This window comes from Chiloscyllium punctatum, chromosome 32, assembly GCF_047496795.1.
Source record: "Chiloscyllium punctatum isolate Juve2018m chromosome 32, sChiPun1.3, whole genome shotgun sequence".
NCBI classification, from domain to species: Eukaryota; Metazoa; Chordata; class Chondrichthyes; order Orectolobiformes; family Hemiscylliidae; genus Chiloscyllium; species Chiloscyllium punctatum.
In genome coordinates this window covers 38,104,142-38,125,842 of record NC_092770.1, presented here as the reverse complement: position 1 = coordinate 38,125,842, position 21,701 = coordinate 38,104,142, and the positions used below count along the sequence as shown (strand labels likewise).

At 40.5% G+C, this 21,701-nt stretch overlaps 1 protein-coding gene across 1 annotated transcript in view; it reads left to right on the top strand.

The window, feature by feature from the left end:
* The window catches only part of LOC140458064 (coiled-coil domain-containing protein 91-like), a 190,071-nt gene extending 171,950 nt beyond the window's left edge, over positions 1-18,121 (top strand). Inside the window, exon 14 of the mRNA XM_072552108.1 lies at positions 17,021-18,121. Within this exon, the coding sequence (XP_072408209.1) occupies positions 17,021-17,149 (129 nt within the window). The 3' untranslated portion in view covers positions 17,150-18,121. The remainder of the gene's footprint in view (positions 1-17,020) is intronic.
* The last annotated feature ends 3,580 nt before the right edge of the window (positions 18,122-21,701 follow it).

Here is a 21,701-nt window from a genome sequence, read left to right as displayed (position 1 = left end):
GTGGTGCTGGAAAAGCACAGCAGGCCAGGCAGCATTCGAGGAGCAGGAAAATTGATGTTTCGGGCAAAAGCCCTTCTTTCTGGCAGACAGCAAACAAACTCCCTTTCACAGAAGACGTAATAATATGCAGCAGCTATGTTCCATTTGCTATATGATTTAATGTTTGTTACATGAAGTTCTTTTGCAGTACTAGCCAAGCAAAGAATTGTACATTACTTGTTAATCAAGGATATATACAATGGGGTATTCAGGAATGGTAATACCATTGAATGTTAGAGGAAGACTGTTAGATTTTCTGTTATCGGATGGTTATTTGCCTGACATTTGTGTGACACACATGTTACTTGCCACTTATCACTTGAGGTCTGATGGTTGTCCAGTTGCTTATGGACTTGAACTGCTTCAGTATCTAAAGAGTTTTGAGTGGTACTGAACATTATGCAATCAGTGAAATCTCCACTTCTGACCTTATGATAGAAGGAAAGTCATTGGACTCTTGTGGTATAGTTGTAGTAGCCCTACCTCTGAGCCAGAAGATCTGGGGTCAGGTCCAACCTGTTCCAAACATTTTAATAACATGACTGAATAGGTTGAATAGAAAATATCTAGAAGGAAAGTGATTGGTGAAACAGTTGAAATAGTTGGATCAAGGGCAGTACCCTGAGGAACTCCTGGTATTGAATGATTTACCTCTAGCAGTCACTATCACCTTCCTTTGTGCCAAGTGTGACTCCAACAGTGGAGCATTTTCCACTGTGATTTCCATTATCTCCAGCTTTTTTAGGACTCTTTCATGCCACACTGGATTAAAATCAGCTTGATTTTAATCTGGATTGAAAAGGGCAATCAGCTGGAGCTCAGCTCTTGACCATTTTTGAACCAAGGCTATTATGATATCAAGAGTAGTATGAATCTAGCCAAACCCAGTGAAGGAAAACAACCACAGTTTTTGCAGTCTATTCACATAACTGAAATCACCCATCCCTGGAGCTATTCTGGTAAATTTCTTTTGTGACCCCTCCAAAATTTCATGACATATGTGCCCAGAATTGGGCATTTATTAATACTGAAGCCAAACTAGTGTTACATGTAGTTTGACTTGTAGTCTACCTCTGTTTATAAAATGAAGGAACCTATTTGCTTCATGAGCCATGTTATGACCACCAGACTTCAATAAGAGGTAGCATAATATATAATGTGCCTTAGGATTTTTAGTTATGTTAACAATTATTAGGGAATATAGTTTGGTGTATTGGTTGCCTATTAAATAATAAGTCAATGTGATTTTTAGTTTGGTTATAATAAAAATCTTAAATGTTACATTTTGTTGCATGATATGTGTGTGGTCACTAGATCATTTATATCTCTTTTTCCTTAGATGTTATTGGTCTTTAAGCTGTCACAAGATGTTCCTTTAAGGGGGATTTGTTCTGAACTGTTTCTTTTGAAGAGGTCTCTTGTAAACCTGGTGATGAGATCTTTGCTCCATGGAAAGCAGAGTAAATAGCTTTAAATTTTATTTAAAGCAATCAAAAAAAGCATGAGTGGGTGGACTAAGACTCCCACAGATCCAAGGTTTTAGTTTTGCATTCAGATTTTGAGCTGGGGTTTTTGGAGTTGAAGATGCTGCTGAAAAAAAAAACTTGAGGTCTCTCTCTGGTGCTAGATTCATTCTGTTGGTGTTCTTTCTCTTGGACTGGAAACGAGAATAAGTGAAGGAAATCTGTTTTGCTGAATTTGCCATTGCTAAAGGGGCTCATAGGATGTTGATGAGTCGTAGTTAAATAATATTATATCATTAAGTATTCAATAGTTAAAATTATGGCAATTCTTTTTTTGTTTGTATTTTAACTGTGCTTTGAGAGTAAAGTATGTTTTGCTTAAAGCCTAGTAGCTTGACTTATCAAATCACATTTGGAACATAGCACCTTCTACCTGTCTTTACATAAGATGAAAGTTTGGATCGAGGCTATCTCCTTGCTATGAGTGAAAGGGTTTGGTTTGATCTTTAACAATGCATAGGTCTTCTCTCTGTTCTGAAAACTCCTTAACATTGTTCTCTTTAACTTGTACTGTCTCTTCTCTCTTCTTAGCAAATTCTATTACTTATCACTTTTCTGTATTGAATATGTTGCCCATTCCACCATCCTTTGTGTCTATTACTAAGGCAATTAGTTCAGTTGGCTGGACAGCTGGTTGCAATGCAGAAAGAGTCCAAAAGCATGCGTTCAATTCCCACATCAACTGAGGTTACCTTGTCAACCTCCCCTGCTTGCCTGAAACATTTTGACCCTCAGTTGTCTTTCTCTAATGGAAGAACAGCCCTATGGTCTGGTAGGAGTGTGGTGACTTTACCTTTTACTTTATTACTGTCTTCCCTTTTGCCATAACTTTGAAATTATGCCCTTAACTTCACATTTAAGTAATTAATGTTCTTAGCACCAACTGTGTACCCAACTCTGGTCTGATAGATAGTCATTCTTTGTTTTGGATTCCTTACTTAGTTTTGTATCCAGATGGCCATTGACTTTTTCTGGTACAACTACCATTTTTTCTCAAATGCACAGAGTGTAGATTTAAGTGTACCTGATGCATAATTTCTGTACTGACCCATGTCAGATCTGACCACAGCAGCATTGGAGTAGTTGAAGCTGAAGTTAACAAAGGCATGAATGAGCTCTTCAATAATTGATGGGTGATGACGCCTGGGTGGAAAGAGATGATCATGGTAATGGAGAGGAAATTCTGTCAAAGCTCAACTCTGGGTCAAGTACTGAGTTCATGAACTATTGTTTCAACCAAAGTCAGTGGCTAGAAAAGGAGAATGATTATAAGCTAGGGAGTAGAGTTTGTGTTGGGGATTGAATCCTTATTTGTAAAAAAATTCAACTCATCTAGGACCAGATGGTGACGTCACAGAAGCAGTAACAACGATCAGGTAGTTATAGAGTCATAGAGTCATACAGCACAGAAACAGACCTTCGGTCCAACCAGTCCATGTCAAACATAATTCCAAAGTAAAAGTGTCCCACCTGCCTGCTCCTTGGCCCTTATCCTTCCAGACCTTTCCTATTCATGTATCTTTCCAAATGTCTTTTAAATGTTGTAATTGTACTTGCATCCACCACTTCCTCAGGAAGTTCATTCTGTGTAAAATAAAAAGTTGATGTCTTTTTAAAGCTCTCTGCTCTCACTTTAAAAATGTGCCCCCTAGTCTTGAAATTCCCCACCCTAGGGAAAAGACAATTACCATTAATTCTATCTCTACCTCTCATTATTTTATAAACTTCTGTCAAATCACCGGTCAAGCTCCTATGCTTCAGTGAAAAAAGTACCGGGCTGTCCTACCTTTCTATATAACTCAAACCTTCCATACCTCACAACATCCAATAACTGGGTGACCAGAAGTGAACATAATATTCCAGAGAGGCCTCACCAATGTCCTGAATAGCCTCAACATAACTTCCCAATTCCTATAACTTCCTTCATTTGAGACAAAACAAGTTTTGCCTTCCTTGATCAGCAATTGTATGCCAGTTCTGGCGTACTGGCCTGGAAAATACACATTGGTTGAAATTGATTGTTTGAATTATTGTTGTGAGCCTGAAGTTTTCAAGAATCAGATGATGGAAATGCTAAATAAGTGGTTTCCTCAGAAATTTATTCTGCTGTGGGTATAGTCCTTCCCTAGCTGCTCATAAATTACCTGCAGACAATCAGATATTGAAAACTGATGAATTTTCAACTAATCAAGTGGGTGACTTGTCCACTTCAGAAAGCAAACATAAAGCAGAGTAGGAACAAGAAAGAAATGATTATCCCTAATGATTCTCCCTGTTTCGCTCCAAACATCCCTCACCTTTTGCCCTCCCTTCACATTTTTCAGGTTTGGGAATTCATTAGTATCCTCAAGGATTGCCAACTGTCTAAAGAACTTGAAGCCACAATACACAAGCAAAGCATCAGTTTACAAGATAATTCATTACATCAGTTGTTTCCCTTTTCCTTATTTTTCATTGATGAATATTTGTGTGTTAACAAATTTAAAACTATTAGCATTGTTCTGCAACCCCAATCTCCTCACAGCTCCACACTGCATCCTACTGTCTCCTCACACTTATCTATCTGTCCTCTCTCATAGGATCTCTTCCTGTCCCCTCTCACCACCCACATGTAGCCACCTCCTCTCTCCCTCTTGCAGCCTTCCTTTCTTTTAGCATTTTAGCCTCCATCTCTCAGCCATGGATCCTCTACCTTTCTCATTTTCACCTCTATTCTGCTGCTGTCCCCCTTCAACATCCTGCAATTTCCCCTTCTCTGTTCCTCTAGCTCCTTTTGACTGCTCTCTTTCCCTCATTGTATGCAGTCACCTTCCTCTGTCGTCATGCCCTCCAATACCTGCATTCTCCCCTCTCCTCTGTCCCACTCTTGAAGCCTCTTCCATCCATCTTTTGTCTCCTTACTCTTGCAGTTTCCCCTACCTTCTCTCTTCACCCACAATACTTGAAGCCCCCCATCTTTATCCGCTAATTCCTGAAACTTCTGTCATTTCACCATCGTTTTGACTGTTACTCTCAATCTGTTCTTTGCACCCCACTTCTGCAGCTGCCCTGATCGCCTTTCCTCCCTTACTGCTGCAGCCTGTCTCTTTCTGTCTTCCTTGTCTTCCACCACCACTGCAGCCTCCTGTTGTCTCTTCCCCTGAGCTCTGCAGTCACCTCTTTGTTTCTCTTTCCTACAACCCCTGCAGGTGTTTCTCTCTCTCTCTCTCTCTCTCTGTCTGTCTAATCAGCTCAGTAACCCAGGCTTCTCCATTTCTGGTCCCACTTCTCTAGCTCAGACACTGGCTCTTTTCCTGATCTCACCAACTCTGGCTTCTTGAGCTCTGTAACCTTTCACTGTTGCTATGTACCTTCTCATTGTTCCTTCAGTCAAATGTTAGTTTTGTGCTATGTTGATATTAATGGGGTCGCTACTGAGCATTAGACAGAACCAGTTCTGAAGAGAGTCTTGCCTTTCAATTTCCAGCAGCCTGTGATTGAATTTTTTTCAGGCATTTTGGGGATGGATTTGTTCGCCGCTCCTGTGTCTTTTGTGCATTGCCACAGCCAATAAGCTTGGCCGATCACTAACCTATTATAGCAATTTATTGAAAACTGCTGAAAAAATAAAACCCCAAAATCACCTAGGTATCAAACTCTTCAGGCAATATGTAGTGAGTGTTCAATCTTTTCCGACAACTTCTAACTGTCTTTGAACTCTGTATGCTGTAACTCAGCATGGTATCTCTGATCCCACAGATTGTTGGCAGTTGGACCAGTTCTCAAGTGCTTTTCAACTGGACAGTAGTAGTCTACCTCAAATCTTCACCAGTGGGGCCCTCATGACTACAATTGTTGGCCTTACAGGCAAATTGAATCCATGTTCTACATAATTAATTATATCTAACTGTTCTGGTAGTCTACTGTGTTTAGTATTTGATAATGTCTGTATTTTAACATGTGTAAAATCCTAAGAATTAGTTATTGTTTTGGTTTCTAGTGGCTTATTTGTAGATTGGAAAATATGGCTCAAAATTCCTGATTGCCTGTCTCATCAATGGCTGATTCCCTGTTTAACTTGGCCTGCTGGGCCCAGCAGCTGGTTTTCTTTAACTGTTCTCTAGAGACTCAATGCTGACAATTGGTACTACTTCATTAATGAGTAGCAAAGGAGCTGTAAACATCATGGCTGATAACGTTTCCCATTCAGCTGCAAATATTCTAGGCTTTAAGCCCTTTTTTACTCAGTTGGCTCACTGACTTCTGTGTGATTTTAAAAAAGTGACCCCAGATGGAAATTGCCATCACAACTATAATGGTCCTTAATCGTGCAACAATTACAATGAAGTGGCATACGTTGGAAACTGATCTTATAGTTTGGGCTGGGGGAGGAAAAAGGAGAGTGGAAGATTGAAAATTGAGCAATATGGCATTGCTATACCTGCTGAAAGACTAACAACAAAAATAATTTAGTGCCAATCCTAAGAGATCTTTTGGATAGTCTAAATGTCTGCAAAGGAGAGAAACGCTAAATGTTTGCAGGAAAAAATGAGATCATTCAGTAAAAATGAACAACTTTTTAGAGCATCGGGAAAGTATCCACAAATATCACATTAAATGACTGATGAAGTTATATTGAAATCTGACAACCTGCATTTGTTGTAAGCCCACATAAAAATCTGGCAAGCTCTGTTATCCAACTGCTGTAAAGGTATTTGAGAACTTCATATTTCCTCATTACTTTCAAAAACTGTTTCAAGGTGCCAGACATCTTTTGTACCGTTATTACTTGTATAAACGTGTTTGATTTCAAACTTTTGCTAACTGGATAATTATGCAAGTTTTTATCTTTATGGTAAAACGCTGCAGACTTCTTGTAATTAAAAGGATAATTGTAGTAATTCTCTTCTGTTAAATCAGCATCACTAATCCAAAATGTCTGTAACGTGTTCATTGCAGCTTCGATGGAATTAAATCTCAACCTAATCCATTAAAACTATTTTTATTGTTAAATACTTAAACCCTTTGCAGGTAAGGTGAAGATATCATCTAAGCCCAAAGTCTCCTTTAACAGGCAATTCATATTCATATTTCCTGTCATCAGATGAAGTGATGACTGCAATTCCAAACTCTTCCCTATTATTTAAAATAATTCTCACTCAGTTAATCTACTGTGGGCAACATAGGTAGTTGTGGTTAGAGTAAAATACTTCTCCACTATTTTAATTAATAGGCCAATGCACAGATTTTGATTTCTTCATGATTGGTCATTGTTTAACTTGCATTCCTTAGACCTTGGCAAATATCTGGAGTATTGAAGACCTACCATGCAGCAATCCACATATTTATTGAACTATATTTTTCCATTCAGTAATGTACAGTTCTTTGTCATACTTCTGCAGAAACATGTCCTTGTACAGAACTGACTCGATGGTAGAAGATAGAGGGTGGTGGTGCACAGGTGCTTTTCAGACTGGAGGCCTGTGACCAGTGGAGTGCGACAAGGACTGGTGCTGGGTCCACTACTTTTCATAATTTATCTAAATAATTTGGATGTAAACAAAGGAGGTATAGTTAGTAAGTTTGCAGATGGCACCAAAATTGGAGGTGTAGTGGACAGCGAAGATGATTACCTGAGAAAACAACGGGCCAATGGGCTGAGGAATGGAAGATGGACTATAATTTAGATAAATGTGAGGTGCTGCACTTTGGAAAGGCAAATCAGGGCAGGACTTATACACTTAATGATAAGGTCCTCGGTAGTGTTGCTGAACAAAGAGACCCTGAAGTGCAGGATCATAGTCCCTTGAAAGTGGAGTCTCGGGCTGATAGGATAGTGAAGAAGGTGTTCAGTATGCTTTCCTTTATTGGTCAGAGCATTGAGTACAGGAGTTGGGAGGTCATGTTCCAGCTGTACAGGACATTGGTTAGGCCACTGTTGGAATATTATGTGATTCTGGTCTCCCTCCTTTTGGAAAGATGTTGTAAAACTTGAAAGAGTTCAGAAAAGGCCTTCAAGGTGTTACAAGATGTTGGCACGTTTGGAGGGTTTGAGGTATAGAGTGAGGCTGAATGGGCTGGGGCTGTTTTTCCTGGAGCATCAGAGGCTGAGGGGTGATCTTATAGAGGTTTATAAAATCATGAGGGGCATAGATAGGATAAATAGACAAGGTTTTTTCCCCATGGTTGGCGGAGTTCAGAACCAGAGGGCTTAGGTTTAGGGTGACAGGGGAAAAATTTAAAAGGGACCTAAAAGGCAACTTTTTCATGCAGTGGCTGGTGCGTGTATGGAATGAACTGCCAGTGGAAGTGGTGGAGGCTGGTACAATTGTAGCATTGAAAAGGCATCTGGATGGGTATATGAATAGGAAGGGTTTAGAGGGACATGGGCCGGGTGCTGGCAAACGGGACTACATTTATTTAGGATATCTGGTCGGTACAGACAAGTTGGTCTGTTTTTGTGCATCTCTATGCCTCTGCACTGATTCTCAAGTTAATTTCGTGCTGCTATTTTCAACATAATATCACCTTTTTTTAAAGAAAATATAGCTATTTGAATAGTCATTTTGAATCCTTGGCATTTTGAATAGTTACAAGTTACAGTTAAGCAATTGGATAACTTCTCAGCTCTAAACAACTTGGGAAGCGGTGAGTTAGTTGAGAAAATGGGATGAGGTTGGAAAAATTAGGTTTTTGATGTCAAGTAAAGTAAGGTTCAAATGGTGAGAGGACCATTTGTTTGCCTTTGTTCGGTATCTAATTTCATCTGAACTAAATGTAATGTTCTGTTCTCTAATACAGTAGAAAGAAACTAGGTAGCAACAAATCCCAGCATGAAAGTGAGAGTGGGTATCTGATGATTCTAGTACACTGCTTGCTCCTACTTTCCTCTGCCTTGACTAGCAGTCTCCACTGTCTCCATGGGCAGTGACTGCTTGCACCCTCCGACTACAGAGGTTGGCATTAGATGCACTGCATAATTATAGCAAATCTCTCACTCACTTTATTGCTGCAATACTGCACTTTTGGAGCATGTCAACTACTTGCATTACAATTCTGAAGTCAGGCTATTTTACACACCGGGACAGGGATCCATTTCGTGGATTGGAGCGAGGTGCATCTGAGGATTTTAGCTTGCAGTCATTCACTTTGTGCCTCCTACTGTGGAGTTTCCAGCTATAAATGCTGTTATGATGTGATACTACAGGAGAACCACAGTCACTCATCTTCTGTGGAATACTGTGCAGATGAGCTAGGGCACAGAAGTGGCAGTCTGAATATCATATCATGATGTTCAGCATATCTGCAGTGCAACATCTTCCCTTGAGGCCAAGAAGAGCCATAAAATATCAGGTTTCCATGCAGGTCTTACCTAGATGTTCATACCAGATCTGTTCAGGAAGAGGAAACAGCTGAATCCTTACGGTCTCTGTTCTGGATAATTGGAGGACATACCAAGGTTATGTGATGGACGATGAGGATCCAAAAGAGCCACAGCATTATGCCAAGTGAAAACATGAGGATGTTCTTTGGGTGGAAACGCACCTACAATGCCTCATTCACTGGAACTGAGATGCGTGAAATCATCTTTCACGTTATGCAAATGTATTGATGCTGTTGAGGCCAGCATTCCCTGTATAATCCAAGCTGCAAGCGCAGCTTCAGGGTTTGATCTTTTTGTGTGTTTCATGTTGTTAAGGTTTTTCAAAATTGGAATCTTTCACAACACCTGATACATACTCATTCAACCATGACAAAGTTTAATTCATTAATTCCTATAGCTACAGCTAAAATGATACTCGCTCACATAGCTTATGTTGAAAAGTGAATGTATGTTTTAAAATGTGATACTGTATTTATAATGAAGAGTCACTGCCATAAGGTTTTATTTTTCTTTTCCCTCCCACACATCTAGATTGCATCTATATCCTGCAGCCACATGGATAGACTCTGTTAGTCTGGAAGTTTTGGATGGGTGACCCAAGTTGGCATTTGTGGCCAGAGGGCCTAGACATCCTGATTGTGTCCTACCTGATGTAGGTTGATTCTCTGCAGCTTGAACTTGTACTTTGTGGGATTTTGGTACCAGGGTGGAGCTGAGGAGCCAGGTATCTTTGGAGTGTCCTGAGAAGAGCCTTTAGGCTGCCTATACATGCTTCCTCCTCTGGCAGATGGGGCCTAACCAGAGCTACTGTGGGATGTTTTCTCTTGGAATAAGACAAAACAAGGGATTGAGTCAGATATCACATGGACCCAGGTGACAGTTTTCAACCAGACTGGCAGGGTCTTAATGCAATGGTGTCTTGTAGCAAGTCGTCTGACTGTGGTGAGTGCAAGATGGTGCGAATGATAGGCTTGAAAGAATGTTGTGTATGTAATAATGTGAGCAGCATAAAATTATGTGAGAAAACTCACTAAGGCTTGGAGAGAAACTCTCCATGAAACTTCCCAAAATCTTCACCCTGCTGATTTTTGGTAAAATTCAGCTAATACGCAAAATGCTGAAATTTTGCACATAACATTTACCAAACAATTGCAATCACAAGCAGGTTGCTACCTTGGCCATTTTTTTTAATGAAAAAGGGGAGCTTTACATTTCTGAGAAGAGATTTCAATCAGGGCTCCTGCAGAATTGCAGAGCTTTGCTTCTATTCCACCTATTCTTTTGTAACACGGAAGTTTGGGAGGAAGGAAGATAGTGCCCCTTTTTACAGCAGTCAACTGCCAAATTCTGAAATTTAAAGTTCCTGACAGCCACTTTGACATCTGTCAAATGTGCTGGTAGGATGTCTGATGGGTAGGGTGTAGGGTGCTAAGCAAGTAGGATGCCAGCTGCATGTGGGTTGGGTGCCAGAGTATAATGCAAAAATGGATAGATGGTAGGGTGCAAGGTAAATATAGAGCAGGGTAGGATGTCAGATAAGTAGGGTGCTGGGTAAATAGGCTGCCAGCTGGGTAGGGGACAGAATACAAGGTGGGTAGGATGCCAAATGGGAATGCATAGGATGCCAAGTGGTTAATTTGGCAGGCTTCAAGGAGGTCATGGAAGGGCTGCAATGTTTAGGAAGGTCAAGGTGGGTGGGAGAAATGGGGTCTGGCAGGGGGCAGAAATGGAGGGTTTTGGGTCTGGGGGAGGATTTCTTGTTTTGGCCAGGGTGGGGTGGTTGCGGGTAGGGTTGAGTTGGATTGGGTCAGGTCTGGCATGAGTCCTGTTGGGTTGGGTCTAGTGGTGGAGAGATTGAGCTTTTCAGATCAGGTCCAGTCAAGTGGGATGTCAAGGGTCTAAGTGGGAGAAGGTGGTTCAGGACCTAATGAAGGTTGAGCAGGATCTGAAGGAGGTGTAATTGGAAGTGTGTGAGGTAAGTATGTGGTCTGTTCAATAATTACTCAGGTGTTAGGTTATGCATTTAATAGTTTAAATTTTCCTGACTAACTATTTACTAATTTGATTGGAACCCTTTGAATTCTCAAATTAAATGAAGACTTTTGGAGGGCTCCAAAAGTGGAACAATTGCCTGTGGAATCTTCAGTTTCCTGGGTGAGATCTGTTGTGATAGTGATTCCACAGCATCCTCACGTGCAACTCCCATCTATGCTGGAATAATGACTATCTGACCATCCTTGGACTGAATGCTCACTTGAAATGAAATTCATTACAAATCAATATTTTGCGCTGGTCTCAGGTCCCCGTATTGTTCATCCACTGTGTAGCTGAGGTTTATAGATCAGGAATATTGCAGGTGCTGGATTTGGTGTCTCTACTTTCCAGAAGAGAAAATGAACTAGGGATCTTGCTGCTTATTGACATTCTGTGTCTCTTGGAGGCACATATGTGTGGGTATCGGGAAAGATTTGGGCTTAGGTTTGATGGCCACTGTCATAAAACTGCCTGCCAGCACCTTCAGTATGAATTCACAGCTTCCTAACGTACTGGAAGGCAACCAACATCCCTATAATTGTATGCCAGCGAAGAGTCAATACCCTAAGTGGAAAGAAATTCCCTCAGGAGCCAGTTTTCAAAAAGGATCAAACTCAATAAATTATACAAACTTTTTCAGACTTATGGCCGCCTTAAATGCAGGATTCAAAGTTAAACTTTCTGGATATGTTCCTCTGAATAGCCGTGGTTTGGAGGTACCGGTGTTGGGCTAGGGTGGACAAATTTAAAAAACACACAACAGCAGGGTTATAGACCCACCAGGTTGCACTAGTTTTCAGAGTGCTGCTCCTTTATTACATAGTTGTGGAGAATAAGATCATGCTCACAATTTATTGCCAAAGGAGTCCAGTGTCATGGAGACATGATACAGAAAACAATCTTAGATTGAAACTTTCATCTTTTATAATGGGATATGCTGGTTTCTGTTCTTTGATACATAAATCCCAAAGCTTTGTTTAAATTACATTTGCAAACATTGGCTATAAATTCTGTGAGCATGATCTTATTCTCCACAACCACCTGATGAAGGAATGGCTCTCCGAAAGCTAGTGCTTCCAAATAAACTTGTTGGACTATAACCTGGTGTTGTGATTTTTGATTCTGAGTAGCCAGGTAGACTACTTTAATCCGGGGAACATCATAGCTAAACTCAATTTGGTGTCATCTGATATGCACATTCAACCCCACTGCCAAAGATTTATGCAGTTTTAAGTTTCCCCCAGAAAGCCACCTGTAGTGATGTCTCTGAATTGTTTTACTGTGAAGGAAAGGCATATTTTAAAACATTGTAGTTGATGGCTAACGATTTGGTTTAGGATTTCAGAATGAATATGGCGCAAGTGAAATTTATCAAAAATCAATGCACTTGTCTGGTCAGGTCTGTTGTCTTTGTTCTACCATTCTATTAATGTTGTGACATTGCTGTCATAAGTAAATTTTTTTCTGGTGTTGTTAACTTTCTTGTTGCAGAAATGCAGCATTTCTGGCCAGCGCCGCCACTAGGTGGAGACAATTGCATGCGCATGCATGGTAGCTCCTCCTATGGTTTGAAGTTCTTGCAATTTCATTTACACCTTAGCGATGTTCCTTTGGATGTTTTCAGATTTTAAAATGGTATAGAAACTTTTTCTGAAGTAGCCGTATTTTGGAATTGAAACGTTAACTCTTTCTTTCTCTTTCCACAGTTGCTGCTGGACATGCTGAGTTTCTCTCACTCCTTTCTTATTACGTAAAATTTTCCCTGTGCCATTCAGGAATAGGCCATTCAGCCATTTCAGCCATTCAGCCATTTAAACCTGTAATTCAACAGGATTAAAGTTGATCATCCAAATCAGTATTCCGTTCCTGCTTTGTCCCTGTACCCACTTTGATGCCTTTAGCCCTAGGACCTATAAGAAACTCCTTTTTGAAAGCTTTCAATGTTTTGGTCTCAACAGCTTTCTGTGGCAGAAAATTCCACAGGCTCATCACCCTCTGGATGAAAAAAAACTCTCCTTATCTCACACTTAAATGGATTACCCCATATCCTTAGACACCTGATTCTGGACTCCCTGATCATTAGGAGCATTCTTCCTGCATTTTTCTTGTCTAATCCTGTTTCAACTCAGTATGTCCGTCCTGCCGTCTGCAGCTCCCCTTACACCCACACTCAGTCCTGAAGAAGGGTTACACCCATAACGTTGATTTTTCCACCTCCTGATGCTGTCTGGTTTGCTGTGTTGTTCCAGTCTCCTGCTTGTCTACTGTGGATTCCAGATGCTGCAGTTTTTTTTTGTCTCTAATTAAGTCCTGCCATCCCATCAATAAACCTAGTAAACCTTTGTTGCAATCCCTCCATAGCCAGAGCATGCATCCTCAGATAAGGTGACCAAACTTGTATACAATATTCTAAGTGTGGTCTGACCAAGGCTCTGTAAGACCTAGAGTGGTACAGTGTTAACTTTTTAAAATAATTGTGTAACAATGTGGTATAAGCATTTTAAAATGCAAGTCTCAACATTCATTATGCGTTTTAAGACATCCCTGAGTTAAAAGCTTACAAGAGTAGGACATGCGCATGTACACATGGATCACAGTACCATATTTGTAGTGGAACATGCTATTTTAATAAACACAGAACTGTGGATGCTAGAAATCTGAAAAAAAAAATGCAGGAGAAACAGGTCTGGCAGCATCTGTAGAGGGAAAGCAATGAAAATTCAGAGTCCAGTGATCCATCGTCAACACTTTCTCTTTGTCTACTAGAAAATGACAGACTAAAAGCCTAAACATGGCAGTGGCTTGCTTGTGTTCATATTGTTTCACTTTCTGTGTGTAAATGCATCAGCATATGGCTCCATTTCAAGATATGTAGGAGTTTTATTGCACTTTGTTCGTTATTTGAGATCTTTTAATATGTGTGCAAAAATAAATTGTACTTTTGGGACTGAATTAAAAGTGAAGAACGTAAAGTACTGTAAAATACAGCAAATCTGCTGGCATTGAAGGAGAGAGAAATAGAGTTAGCATGTAAGGTCCAATTCAAAATCTTTGAGACTGATGGGAGAAAGATGGGCTTTATGATGTTGAAAGATGGGGACAAGTAGAATGAAAAGTACGATAGATTAGAGGAGAAATTAAATAAGCAAGATTTCTTCAAATGGAAGGCAAAGAGAATAATAATAGTTGTTGTTAAAAAACAAAGCATTGGCCAAGAATGAAAAGCTGTCTTTGAAAACAAAGCATGTGTAGATGAGGGTTGTGCAGTTGATGGATTTTAGCAAGGCCATTGACAAGGTCCCACCTAGGAAATTTATCAAGAAGGCAAATGTACGTGGGATACAGGGCATTTTGAAAAACTGGACTCAAAATTGGCACAGTTGTAGGAGACAGGGGGTGATGACAGAAGGCTGCTTTAGTGTCGCAAATCAGTGTCCAGTGGCAAACCACAGGGACCTGTGTTGGGTACCCAATTTATTTGTCATTTATACAAATGATGTGGATAGCAGTGGGGTGTGGATTAGTATATTTGTGGATGACAAAGATTAGCCAGATAGTTAACAGTGAGGTTGGGTGTCTTGGGCTACAAGAAGATATAATCGGGACGCAGATTCTCCTGCTCCTTGGATGCTGCCTGACCGAATATGCTTTCCCAGCACCACACTTCTTTCAACTCTGATCTCCAGCATCTGCAGTCCCCAATTCTCCAGGATGGTTAAATGGGCAGATAAGTCATAGAATTTAACTGTAAAAAGTGTGAGGTTATACACTTTGGAAGGAGTAATTTGACAAGGAAGCATTCAATGAATGCATGACACTAGGAAATTCTGTGAAACAAAGGGACCTTGGCATGTTTGTCCATAGATCTGTGAAGGTGGAAGGGCATGTTAGTAGAGTAGTGAAAAAGGGATATGGGACATTTTTCCTTTATCAATTGAGGCATAGGTTACAAAAGCAGGGAAGTCATATTAGAGTAGTATAGGCCTTTGGCGAGACCAAAGCTGGAGTAGTACATGCAGTTCTGGTTGCCACATTACAGGAAGGATGTGATTGCATAGGAGGGGGTGCAGAGAAGATTCGCCAAGATGCTGCCTGAGATGGAAACTGAGTTATGAGGAAAGATTGGATAAGTTTGGATTGTTTTCACTGGAGCAGAGAAGACTGAGGGACAATTTGATTAATGTGTACAAGGTTACAAGGGCTGTGGACAGAGGATAAGGAGCAGATGTTCCACTTAGTAGATGTGTCACTTCACAGGTTCAAGGTGAGGGGCAGGTGGTTTTGGGGGGATAGGAGGAAGCCTCTTTTACCCAATCACGTTCTGGAATATGCTGTCTGGGAGGGTCTGCGAGGTGAATTGTCTCACATTCTTTAAGAAGTACCAGAATGAGCACTTGATATGTCATAACATTGAAGGCTATGGGCCAAATGCTGGTAAATGGAATTAGGTTGACGGTCAGGTGTTAATCATGTATTGGTGCAGACTTAATGGGTTGAATAAGTACAGTGTATTATTCAATGAAGAAAGGTATATACTGAGACTTGGCCGAAAAATGTTATAATAGAGGCCAGAATTCATGATCTGAAGTTGTTGACCTTTTAATGTTACGTGTCTAATCAGAAAAGATGATTCACTTGGGATATTGCAGCAGGCTAAGGATGGAAATGAGTGCAAGGAGAAGGTGGTAAATTAAAATGGCAAACAATCCAAAGATTGTGTCATGCTGGCAGACTGGGCAGAGATGTTCCATGAAGTGGTCATCCAGCCTGTGTTTAATTCTCAGATATAGAGTACATTGCAACACACAGAATATAATAAAATGAAAGAAGTAAAATATAATTATTGTTACACCAGAATACTTGAGTTTTTGGATAGCAAGAAGAGTCGAGGTAAATTGGTAGTGTTATAGCTGCAATTGTTTGGGATGGTACTGTGGGAAGGAGACATGGTGTTAATGGTGACTGAGGAATGGACCACAATGTGGAAGAAGGAGCAATTCCTTCAAATGCTGCTGAAAAGAGAAGGAGAAGCTGTGTTTGACATTATGCTGGAGGTGGTGGAAGTGATGAAGGATAGTGGAGTGGCAAATGAAATAGGGACCACTTCTGGGACAAAGGGATGGGATGAGACCAGATGTGTGGAAAATGTTTCGGTTATAGTTGAGGGCCCTGTCATTGACAGTGAATGTGGAGAGGGGGAGATGGAATCTTTGTTTGAGGAAGAAAGACAATGTAAGAAGCCTTTTTGTGCCCTTTGAGTTCTCTGGTACAAGACCAAGTCAGAGGCTGAAAACTCTGAGAGTTAACCTGCCTCCAGACACCCTAACCATAAATGTACCTTGTATACTTTGACAGCTGCTATCAAAATGGCTGTTGGATATTCTGGATCTTTAAATTTCGGAATATGTCAGCTGACTGCTGTAAAAAGAGGCATGGCTTGCTTCCCCCCGAGAGTTCTGCACTACAAAAGAACTGCCAGATGGAAGTATGGCTGCACATTTCTGAAAGAGGCCTGTCTTTCTGTAAAATTGAAGGGGTGGAGTAGCAATCTTTGTGAGATTTCTAGTTGATGGAATTTCTGGTCCTTTATTTTCTGCAAAACCCATATATCCTGGCACCGTTATATTCTTCTTGGATTAAATTAACTGAATAGACAAAGGTAGGTGACTGAACAGCATTCTGTATATGATTTGAGCAGATATGAATAAAGCAATAACTGCCTGCTGTGATTTTTGGATGCGAAACAGAATAATGGAATAATTAGATCAGATTTATACAGGCAGCATCTTGGGAACAGCTAGCCACTGGTACTGTGTTTTTATTTTTGCACTAAAGTTCATGGGTGCAGTTAGATAAATAATAAGTGATATTTCTATGTTAAATGTTTTAATTCAGTTTCTGCAGCTGTGCCATTTTTTCACTGCATACTTATAATTTTATGAACTTACAAAAAGCAGAACCCTAATATATATTCAAGTTGGTGTTTGAACATGTGTATTGAATCAGATTTTGGTTCTTGTGTGGTCTGCAGTTGGTTTATTTTTCATGTTTTGTCTTGCAGCTTGACCAAGTGGCTCGTCAGCGTAACTTAGCCAGTTTGGAACTGTTTCTATCGTGTGCGCAGCGACAGTTATCTGCTCTGTTGGAAGATATACCAGTAGCTACAGAACAAGATAGCGAGCAACCTTAAGTAGATCAAACACATGAAGCAAGTTAAACAAACACAGCAATGCAATAAACCTCTCACTTTGTTTCTGTATTTTTGGACATGCTATTCCCTATTGTGCATGCCAGTTTAAAAATGTTTCTTTTTTTTACTAACTATTTTATGGACTGTCTCAGACAATTTCATCTGTACACAAGAAAAAGACACATACGTGCACAGCACGTGCACACTACTTAATAAAGGAAGTAATATTTAAAGTGTACAAACACTAGCACAAAGGATACCAACCCTAAACACACATATAGATTGTAAAATATTAGCTTTATGAGCACTGTAATATGAGACTTATAAACACGAGGTTTATACAGTCTCTATGATTGATTGCAATTGTTACCAGGTATATATTTCTTCACCTTGAATGTAATTTACACCTGATTGAGAGGTATTAAATTACAAGAACCTGAATCTGTTCTTGAGAAAGTTTTGTGTATCTGCTGAGAAAAATCTTTTGTGGTTACATTTAAAAAAACTTTTTAATTGCTTAGTTCTTCACTTTAAATTCAAATTTAAACCCAGCACTGCAATGTACAAAACTTACATTTTATTTCGATGAAATGACCAAACAGGCAGTGCTAGAAAAGTGAAATGATTGTGCTATATTATGTGATGGTAATGGCGATGAAACTGTCCACATTCACCATCATTGTTGCATTGAAACTGGAAGAAACCTCAGGTGTCCACACCTGCAGAAAAATGTGAAAATCCACAAGTTAATGTCATTAAGTGCACATAGGATATAAATATTGTCTCAAAGTGAAGCCTCCAATGCAATCATGGTAAAAACTTACACTTCTGCATGGTTAATCTTGGTACAAAATTCATGGAAATGTTGGATCTTACTGAATGGGGTTTAACCATGTTTTAAATTACAAACTAATTGCTAAGCCTTTCTTGCCGTAAAAGCTATTTTTTTGTTCATGGCTTGTCAAATTTCTTCATAATAAATTATACTTTTTGAAAAAGAATTTACTTTGATTTCTTACAAATTGTATCTCTAATTTTAGTTTGCATTTTGAGGAATTCATAATCACTTAAATTATATTTTCACACAATGAAATTAAAATTGAAGGATATTAAGTGGTTGTAGTTTCCTAGTTTGTTGTATATGAATACTTCAGTGTGATTGGTTACTCATGTGTGCTAAGTTTGCTGACATTGTTGCTGTTGCATGCCTAGACTTTGTCTTGACTTGGTGCCTGTGTTAAACTGCTGTTGAAACGGGGGCATATCCACTTCACAGAGATTGCAAGGTCTTTCTGAGATGTTTTCTTTGAGGCTACTTGCAAGTTTTTTTTACCTTTACAGTTGGAGGCCAAAACCGAATTATTGCATGGCCAATCTTGAAACTGATGAAGGAGAAGTACTTCAAACATTTAGCACAACAAGAAAGAGGTGAATTGAATTATTTTAGGGTCCTGCTCTTTTGTTCATAGCTGATGATGTTTAATTATTTTTCTTGTAATTTATCTATTTCCATTTCAAAATAGGCCATGATATGTTCCACCTCAACTTCTGTTTGTGAAGTCTAGTTTCTAAATGACCAGCAACAAGTCGTCTTTCTCATTAAAGCAAAATGATGGTTTATTCATGCACTGAAACCCAGGGAATATTTTTACAACACAAATGCATACAAGGAAGAAATGAGAAATTACAATTATGAATAACATTTTAAAAATTAATTCACATATCTAGAAAGTGAATGTCCAGTAGGTTCTTGTAGTTGGCGGGCCTGGCAGAATTGCCTTTTTATAGGAGTCAAAAATGGAAATTGCTGGAAAAGCTCAGCATCTAGCATCTGTGGAGAGAAATCAGAATCAATGTTTCGTAGAAGATGTAACGCCTGTCCGTTTACTTGCTCCCTCCCTCAGCTGAGTTCGACCCATCTCCCACACTTTTGTCCTCACCCCCTCTCTTTCTTCGCGCAACAGTGATAGGGACCCCCTTGTCCCCCATACCACCTCACCGGCATCTGCATCCAGAGAATCATTAGCTGCAATTTCCACCACCTCCAACGAGATGCTACCACCACACTTGTATTCCCCTCCCCTCACCTTGTCAGCATTCCACAGGCACTGTTCCCTCCAGGACATCCTGGTCCACTCTTCTTTCACTTCCACATAGTCTCATGGCATCTTCCACTGCAACCACAGAAGGTATAATACCTGTCTGTTTATTGCCTCCCTCAATTTCCATTTTCTTCTCCAATTTACAGCATCTGTAGTTCTTTCAATTTTTGTTTTGCCTTTTTGTAGGATCTCAGAAGCTAATGTGTGTAACTACAAGCTAAACAATTCTGATTCTTGCAGACTGGAAATTGGTTCATTTTTGCAGGCAAATTCGAGATTATTCCTGAAATTGCATTTCCAGAGCATTGAGACTGAGGTAAGCTTTAGCTGAGCCTGGAGTTGCGTGTTCTCTGGTCCGATGTTAAAAAGCAGACTGAGGAAGGAATTCAGAGCTGTCTAATCAAAGTTATTCAAAAGAAATCATGTGATAGAATTCCTGAATGGCACAGTTCAACATAATAAGGTGGTTTTGATGCCTCTGGACAAAATCATGATATTCTGTAAGAGATGACTAGAGTTGTTAGTGCCAGTGAGCCATATTATTAGAACAAGTCAACATGGATTTAATAAGGGGAGGTCGTGCCTGACAAACCTGTTAGAATTCTTTGAAGAGGTGACAAGTAGGTTAGACCAGGGAAACCCAGTGGATGTGGTCTATCTAGACTTCCAAAAGGCCTTTGATAAGGTGCCACACGGGAGGCTGCTGAGCAAGGTGAGGGCCCATGGTGTTCGAGGTGAGCTACTGGCATGGATTGAGGATTGGCTGTCTGACAGAAGGCAGAGATTTGGGATAAAAGGTTCTTTTTCAGAATGGCAGCTGGTGACAAGCGATGTCCCATAGGGTTCAGTGTTGGGGCCACAGTTGTTCACGTTATATGTTAATGATCTAGATGAAGGGACTGGGGGCATTCTAGCGAAGTTTGCTGATGATATGAAGTTAGGTGGACAGGCAGGTAGTACTGAGGAAGTGGGGAGGCTGCAGAAGGATCTAGGCAGTTTGGGAGAGTGATCCAGGAAATGGCTGATGGAATTCAATGTGAGCAAATGCGAGGTCTTGCACTTTGGGAAAAAAAAGAATACAAGCAAGGACTACTTTCTAAACGGTGATAAAATTCATAAAGCCAAAGTACAAAGGGATCTGGGACACTAGTCGAGGATTCTCTAAAGGTAAACATGCAGGTTGAGTCCGTGAAAGCGAATGCAATGTTGTCATTTATCTCGAGGGTTGGAATATAAAAGCACCGTTGTGCTACGAATACTTTATAAAGCTCTGGTTAGGCCCCATTTGGAGTATTGTGTCCAGTTTTGGGCCCCACACCTCAGGAAGGACATACTGGCACTGGACCGTGTCCAAGGTGATTCACACAGATGATCCCTGGAATGGTAGGTCTAACATACGAAGAATGGCTGAGGATCCTGGGATTGTATTCATTGGAGTTTAGAAGATTAAGGGGAGATCTAATAGAAACTTACAAGATAATACATGGCTTGGAAAGGGTGGACGCTAGGAAATTGTTTCCATTAGGTGAGGAGACTAGGACTTGTGGACACAGCCTTAGAATTAGAGGGGGTAAATTCAGAACTGAAATGTGGAGACGTTTCTTCAGCCACAGAGTGGTGGGCCTGTGGAATTCATTGCCGCAGAGTGCATTGAAGGCCGGGACGCTAAATGTCTTCAAGGCAGAGATTGATAAATTCTTGATGTCACAAGGAATTAAGGGCTACAGGGAGAATGTGGGTAATTGGATTTGAAATGCCCATCAGCCAGGATTGAATGGCAGAGTGGACTCGATGGGCCGAATGGCCTTACTTCTAATCCTATGTCTTATGGTCTTATATTGAGTTCAGTGATAATAGCTTCAGCTGGAGAGACACAATGGGGTAAAAACAATGACTGCAGATGCTGAAAACCAAATACTGGATTAGTGGTGCTGGAAGAGCACAGCAGTTCAGGCAGCATCCAACGAGCAGCGAAATCGACGTTTCGGGCAAAAGCCCTTCATCAGGAATAAAGGCAGTGAGCCTGAAGCATGGAGAGATAAGCTAGAGGAGGGTGGGGATGGGGAGAGAGTAGCATAGAGTACAATGGGTGAGTGGGGGAGGAGATGAAGGTGATAGGTCAAGGAGGAGAGGGTGGAGTGGATAGGTGGAAAAAGAAGATAGGCAGGTCGGACAAGTCAAGGAGACAGTAACTGAGCTGGAAGTTTGAAACTAGGATGAGGTGGGGGAAGGGGAAATGAGGAAGCTGTTGAAGTCCACATTGATGCCCTGGGGTTGAAGTGTTCCGAGGCGGAAGATGAGGTGTTCTTCCTCCAGGCCCTCATCTTCCGCCTCGGAACACTTCAACCCCAGGGCATCAATGTGGACTTCAACAGCTTCCTCATTTCCCCTTCCCCCACCTCATCCTAGTTTCAAACTTCCAGCTCAGTTACTGTCTCCTTGACTTGTCC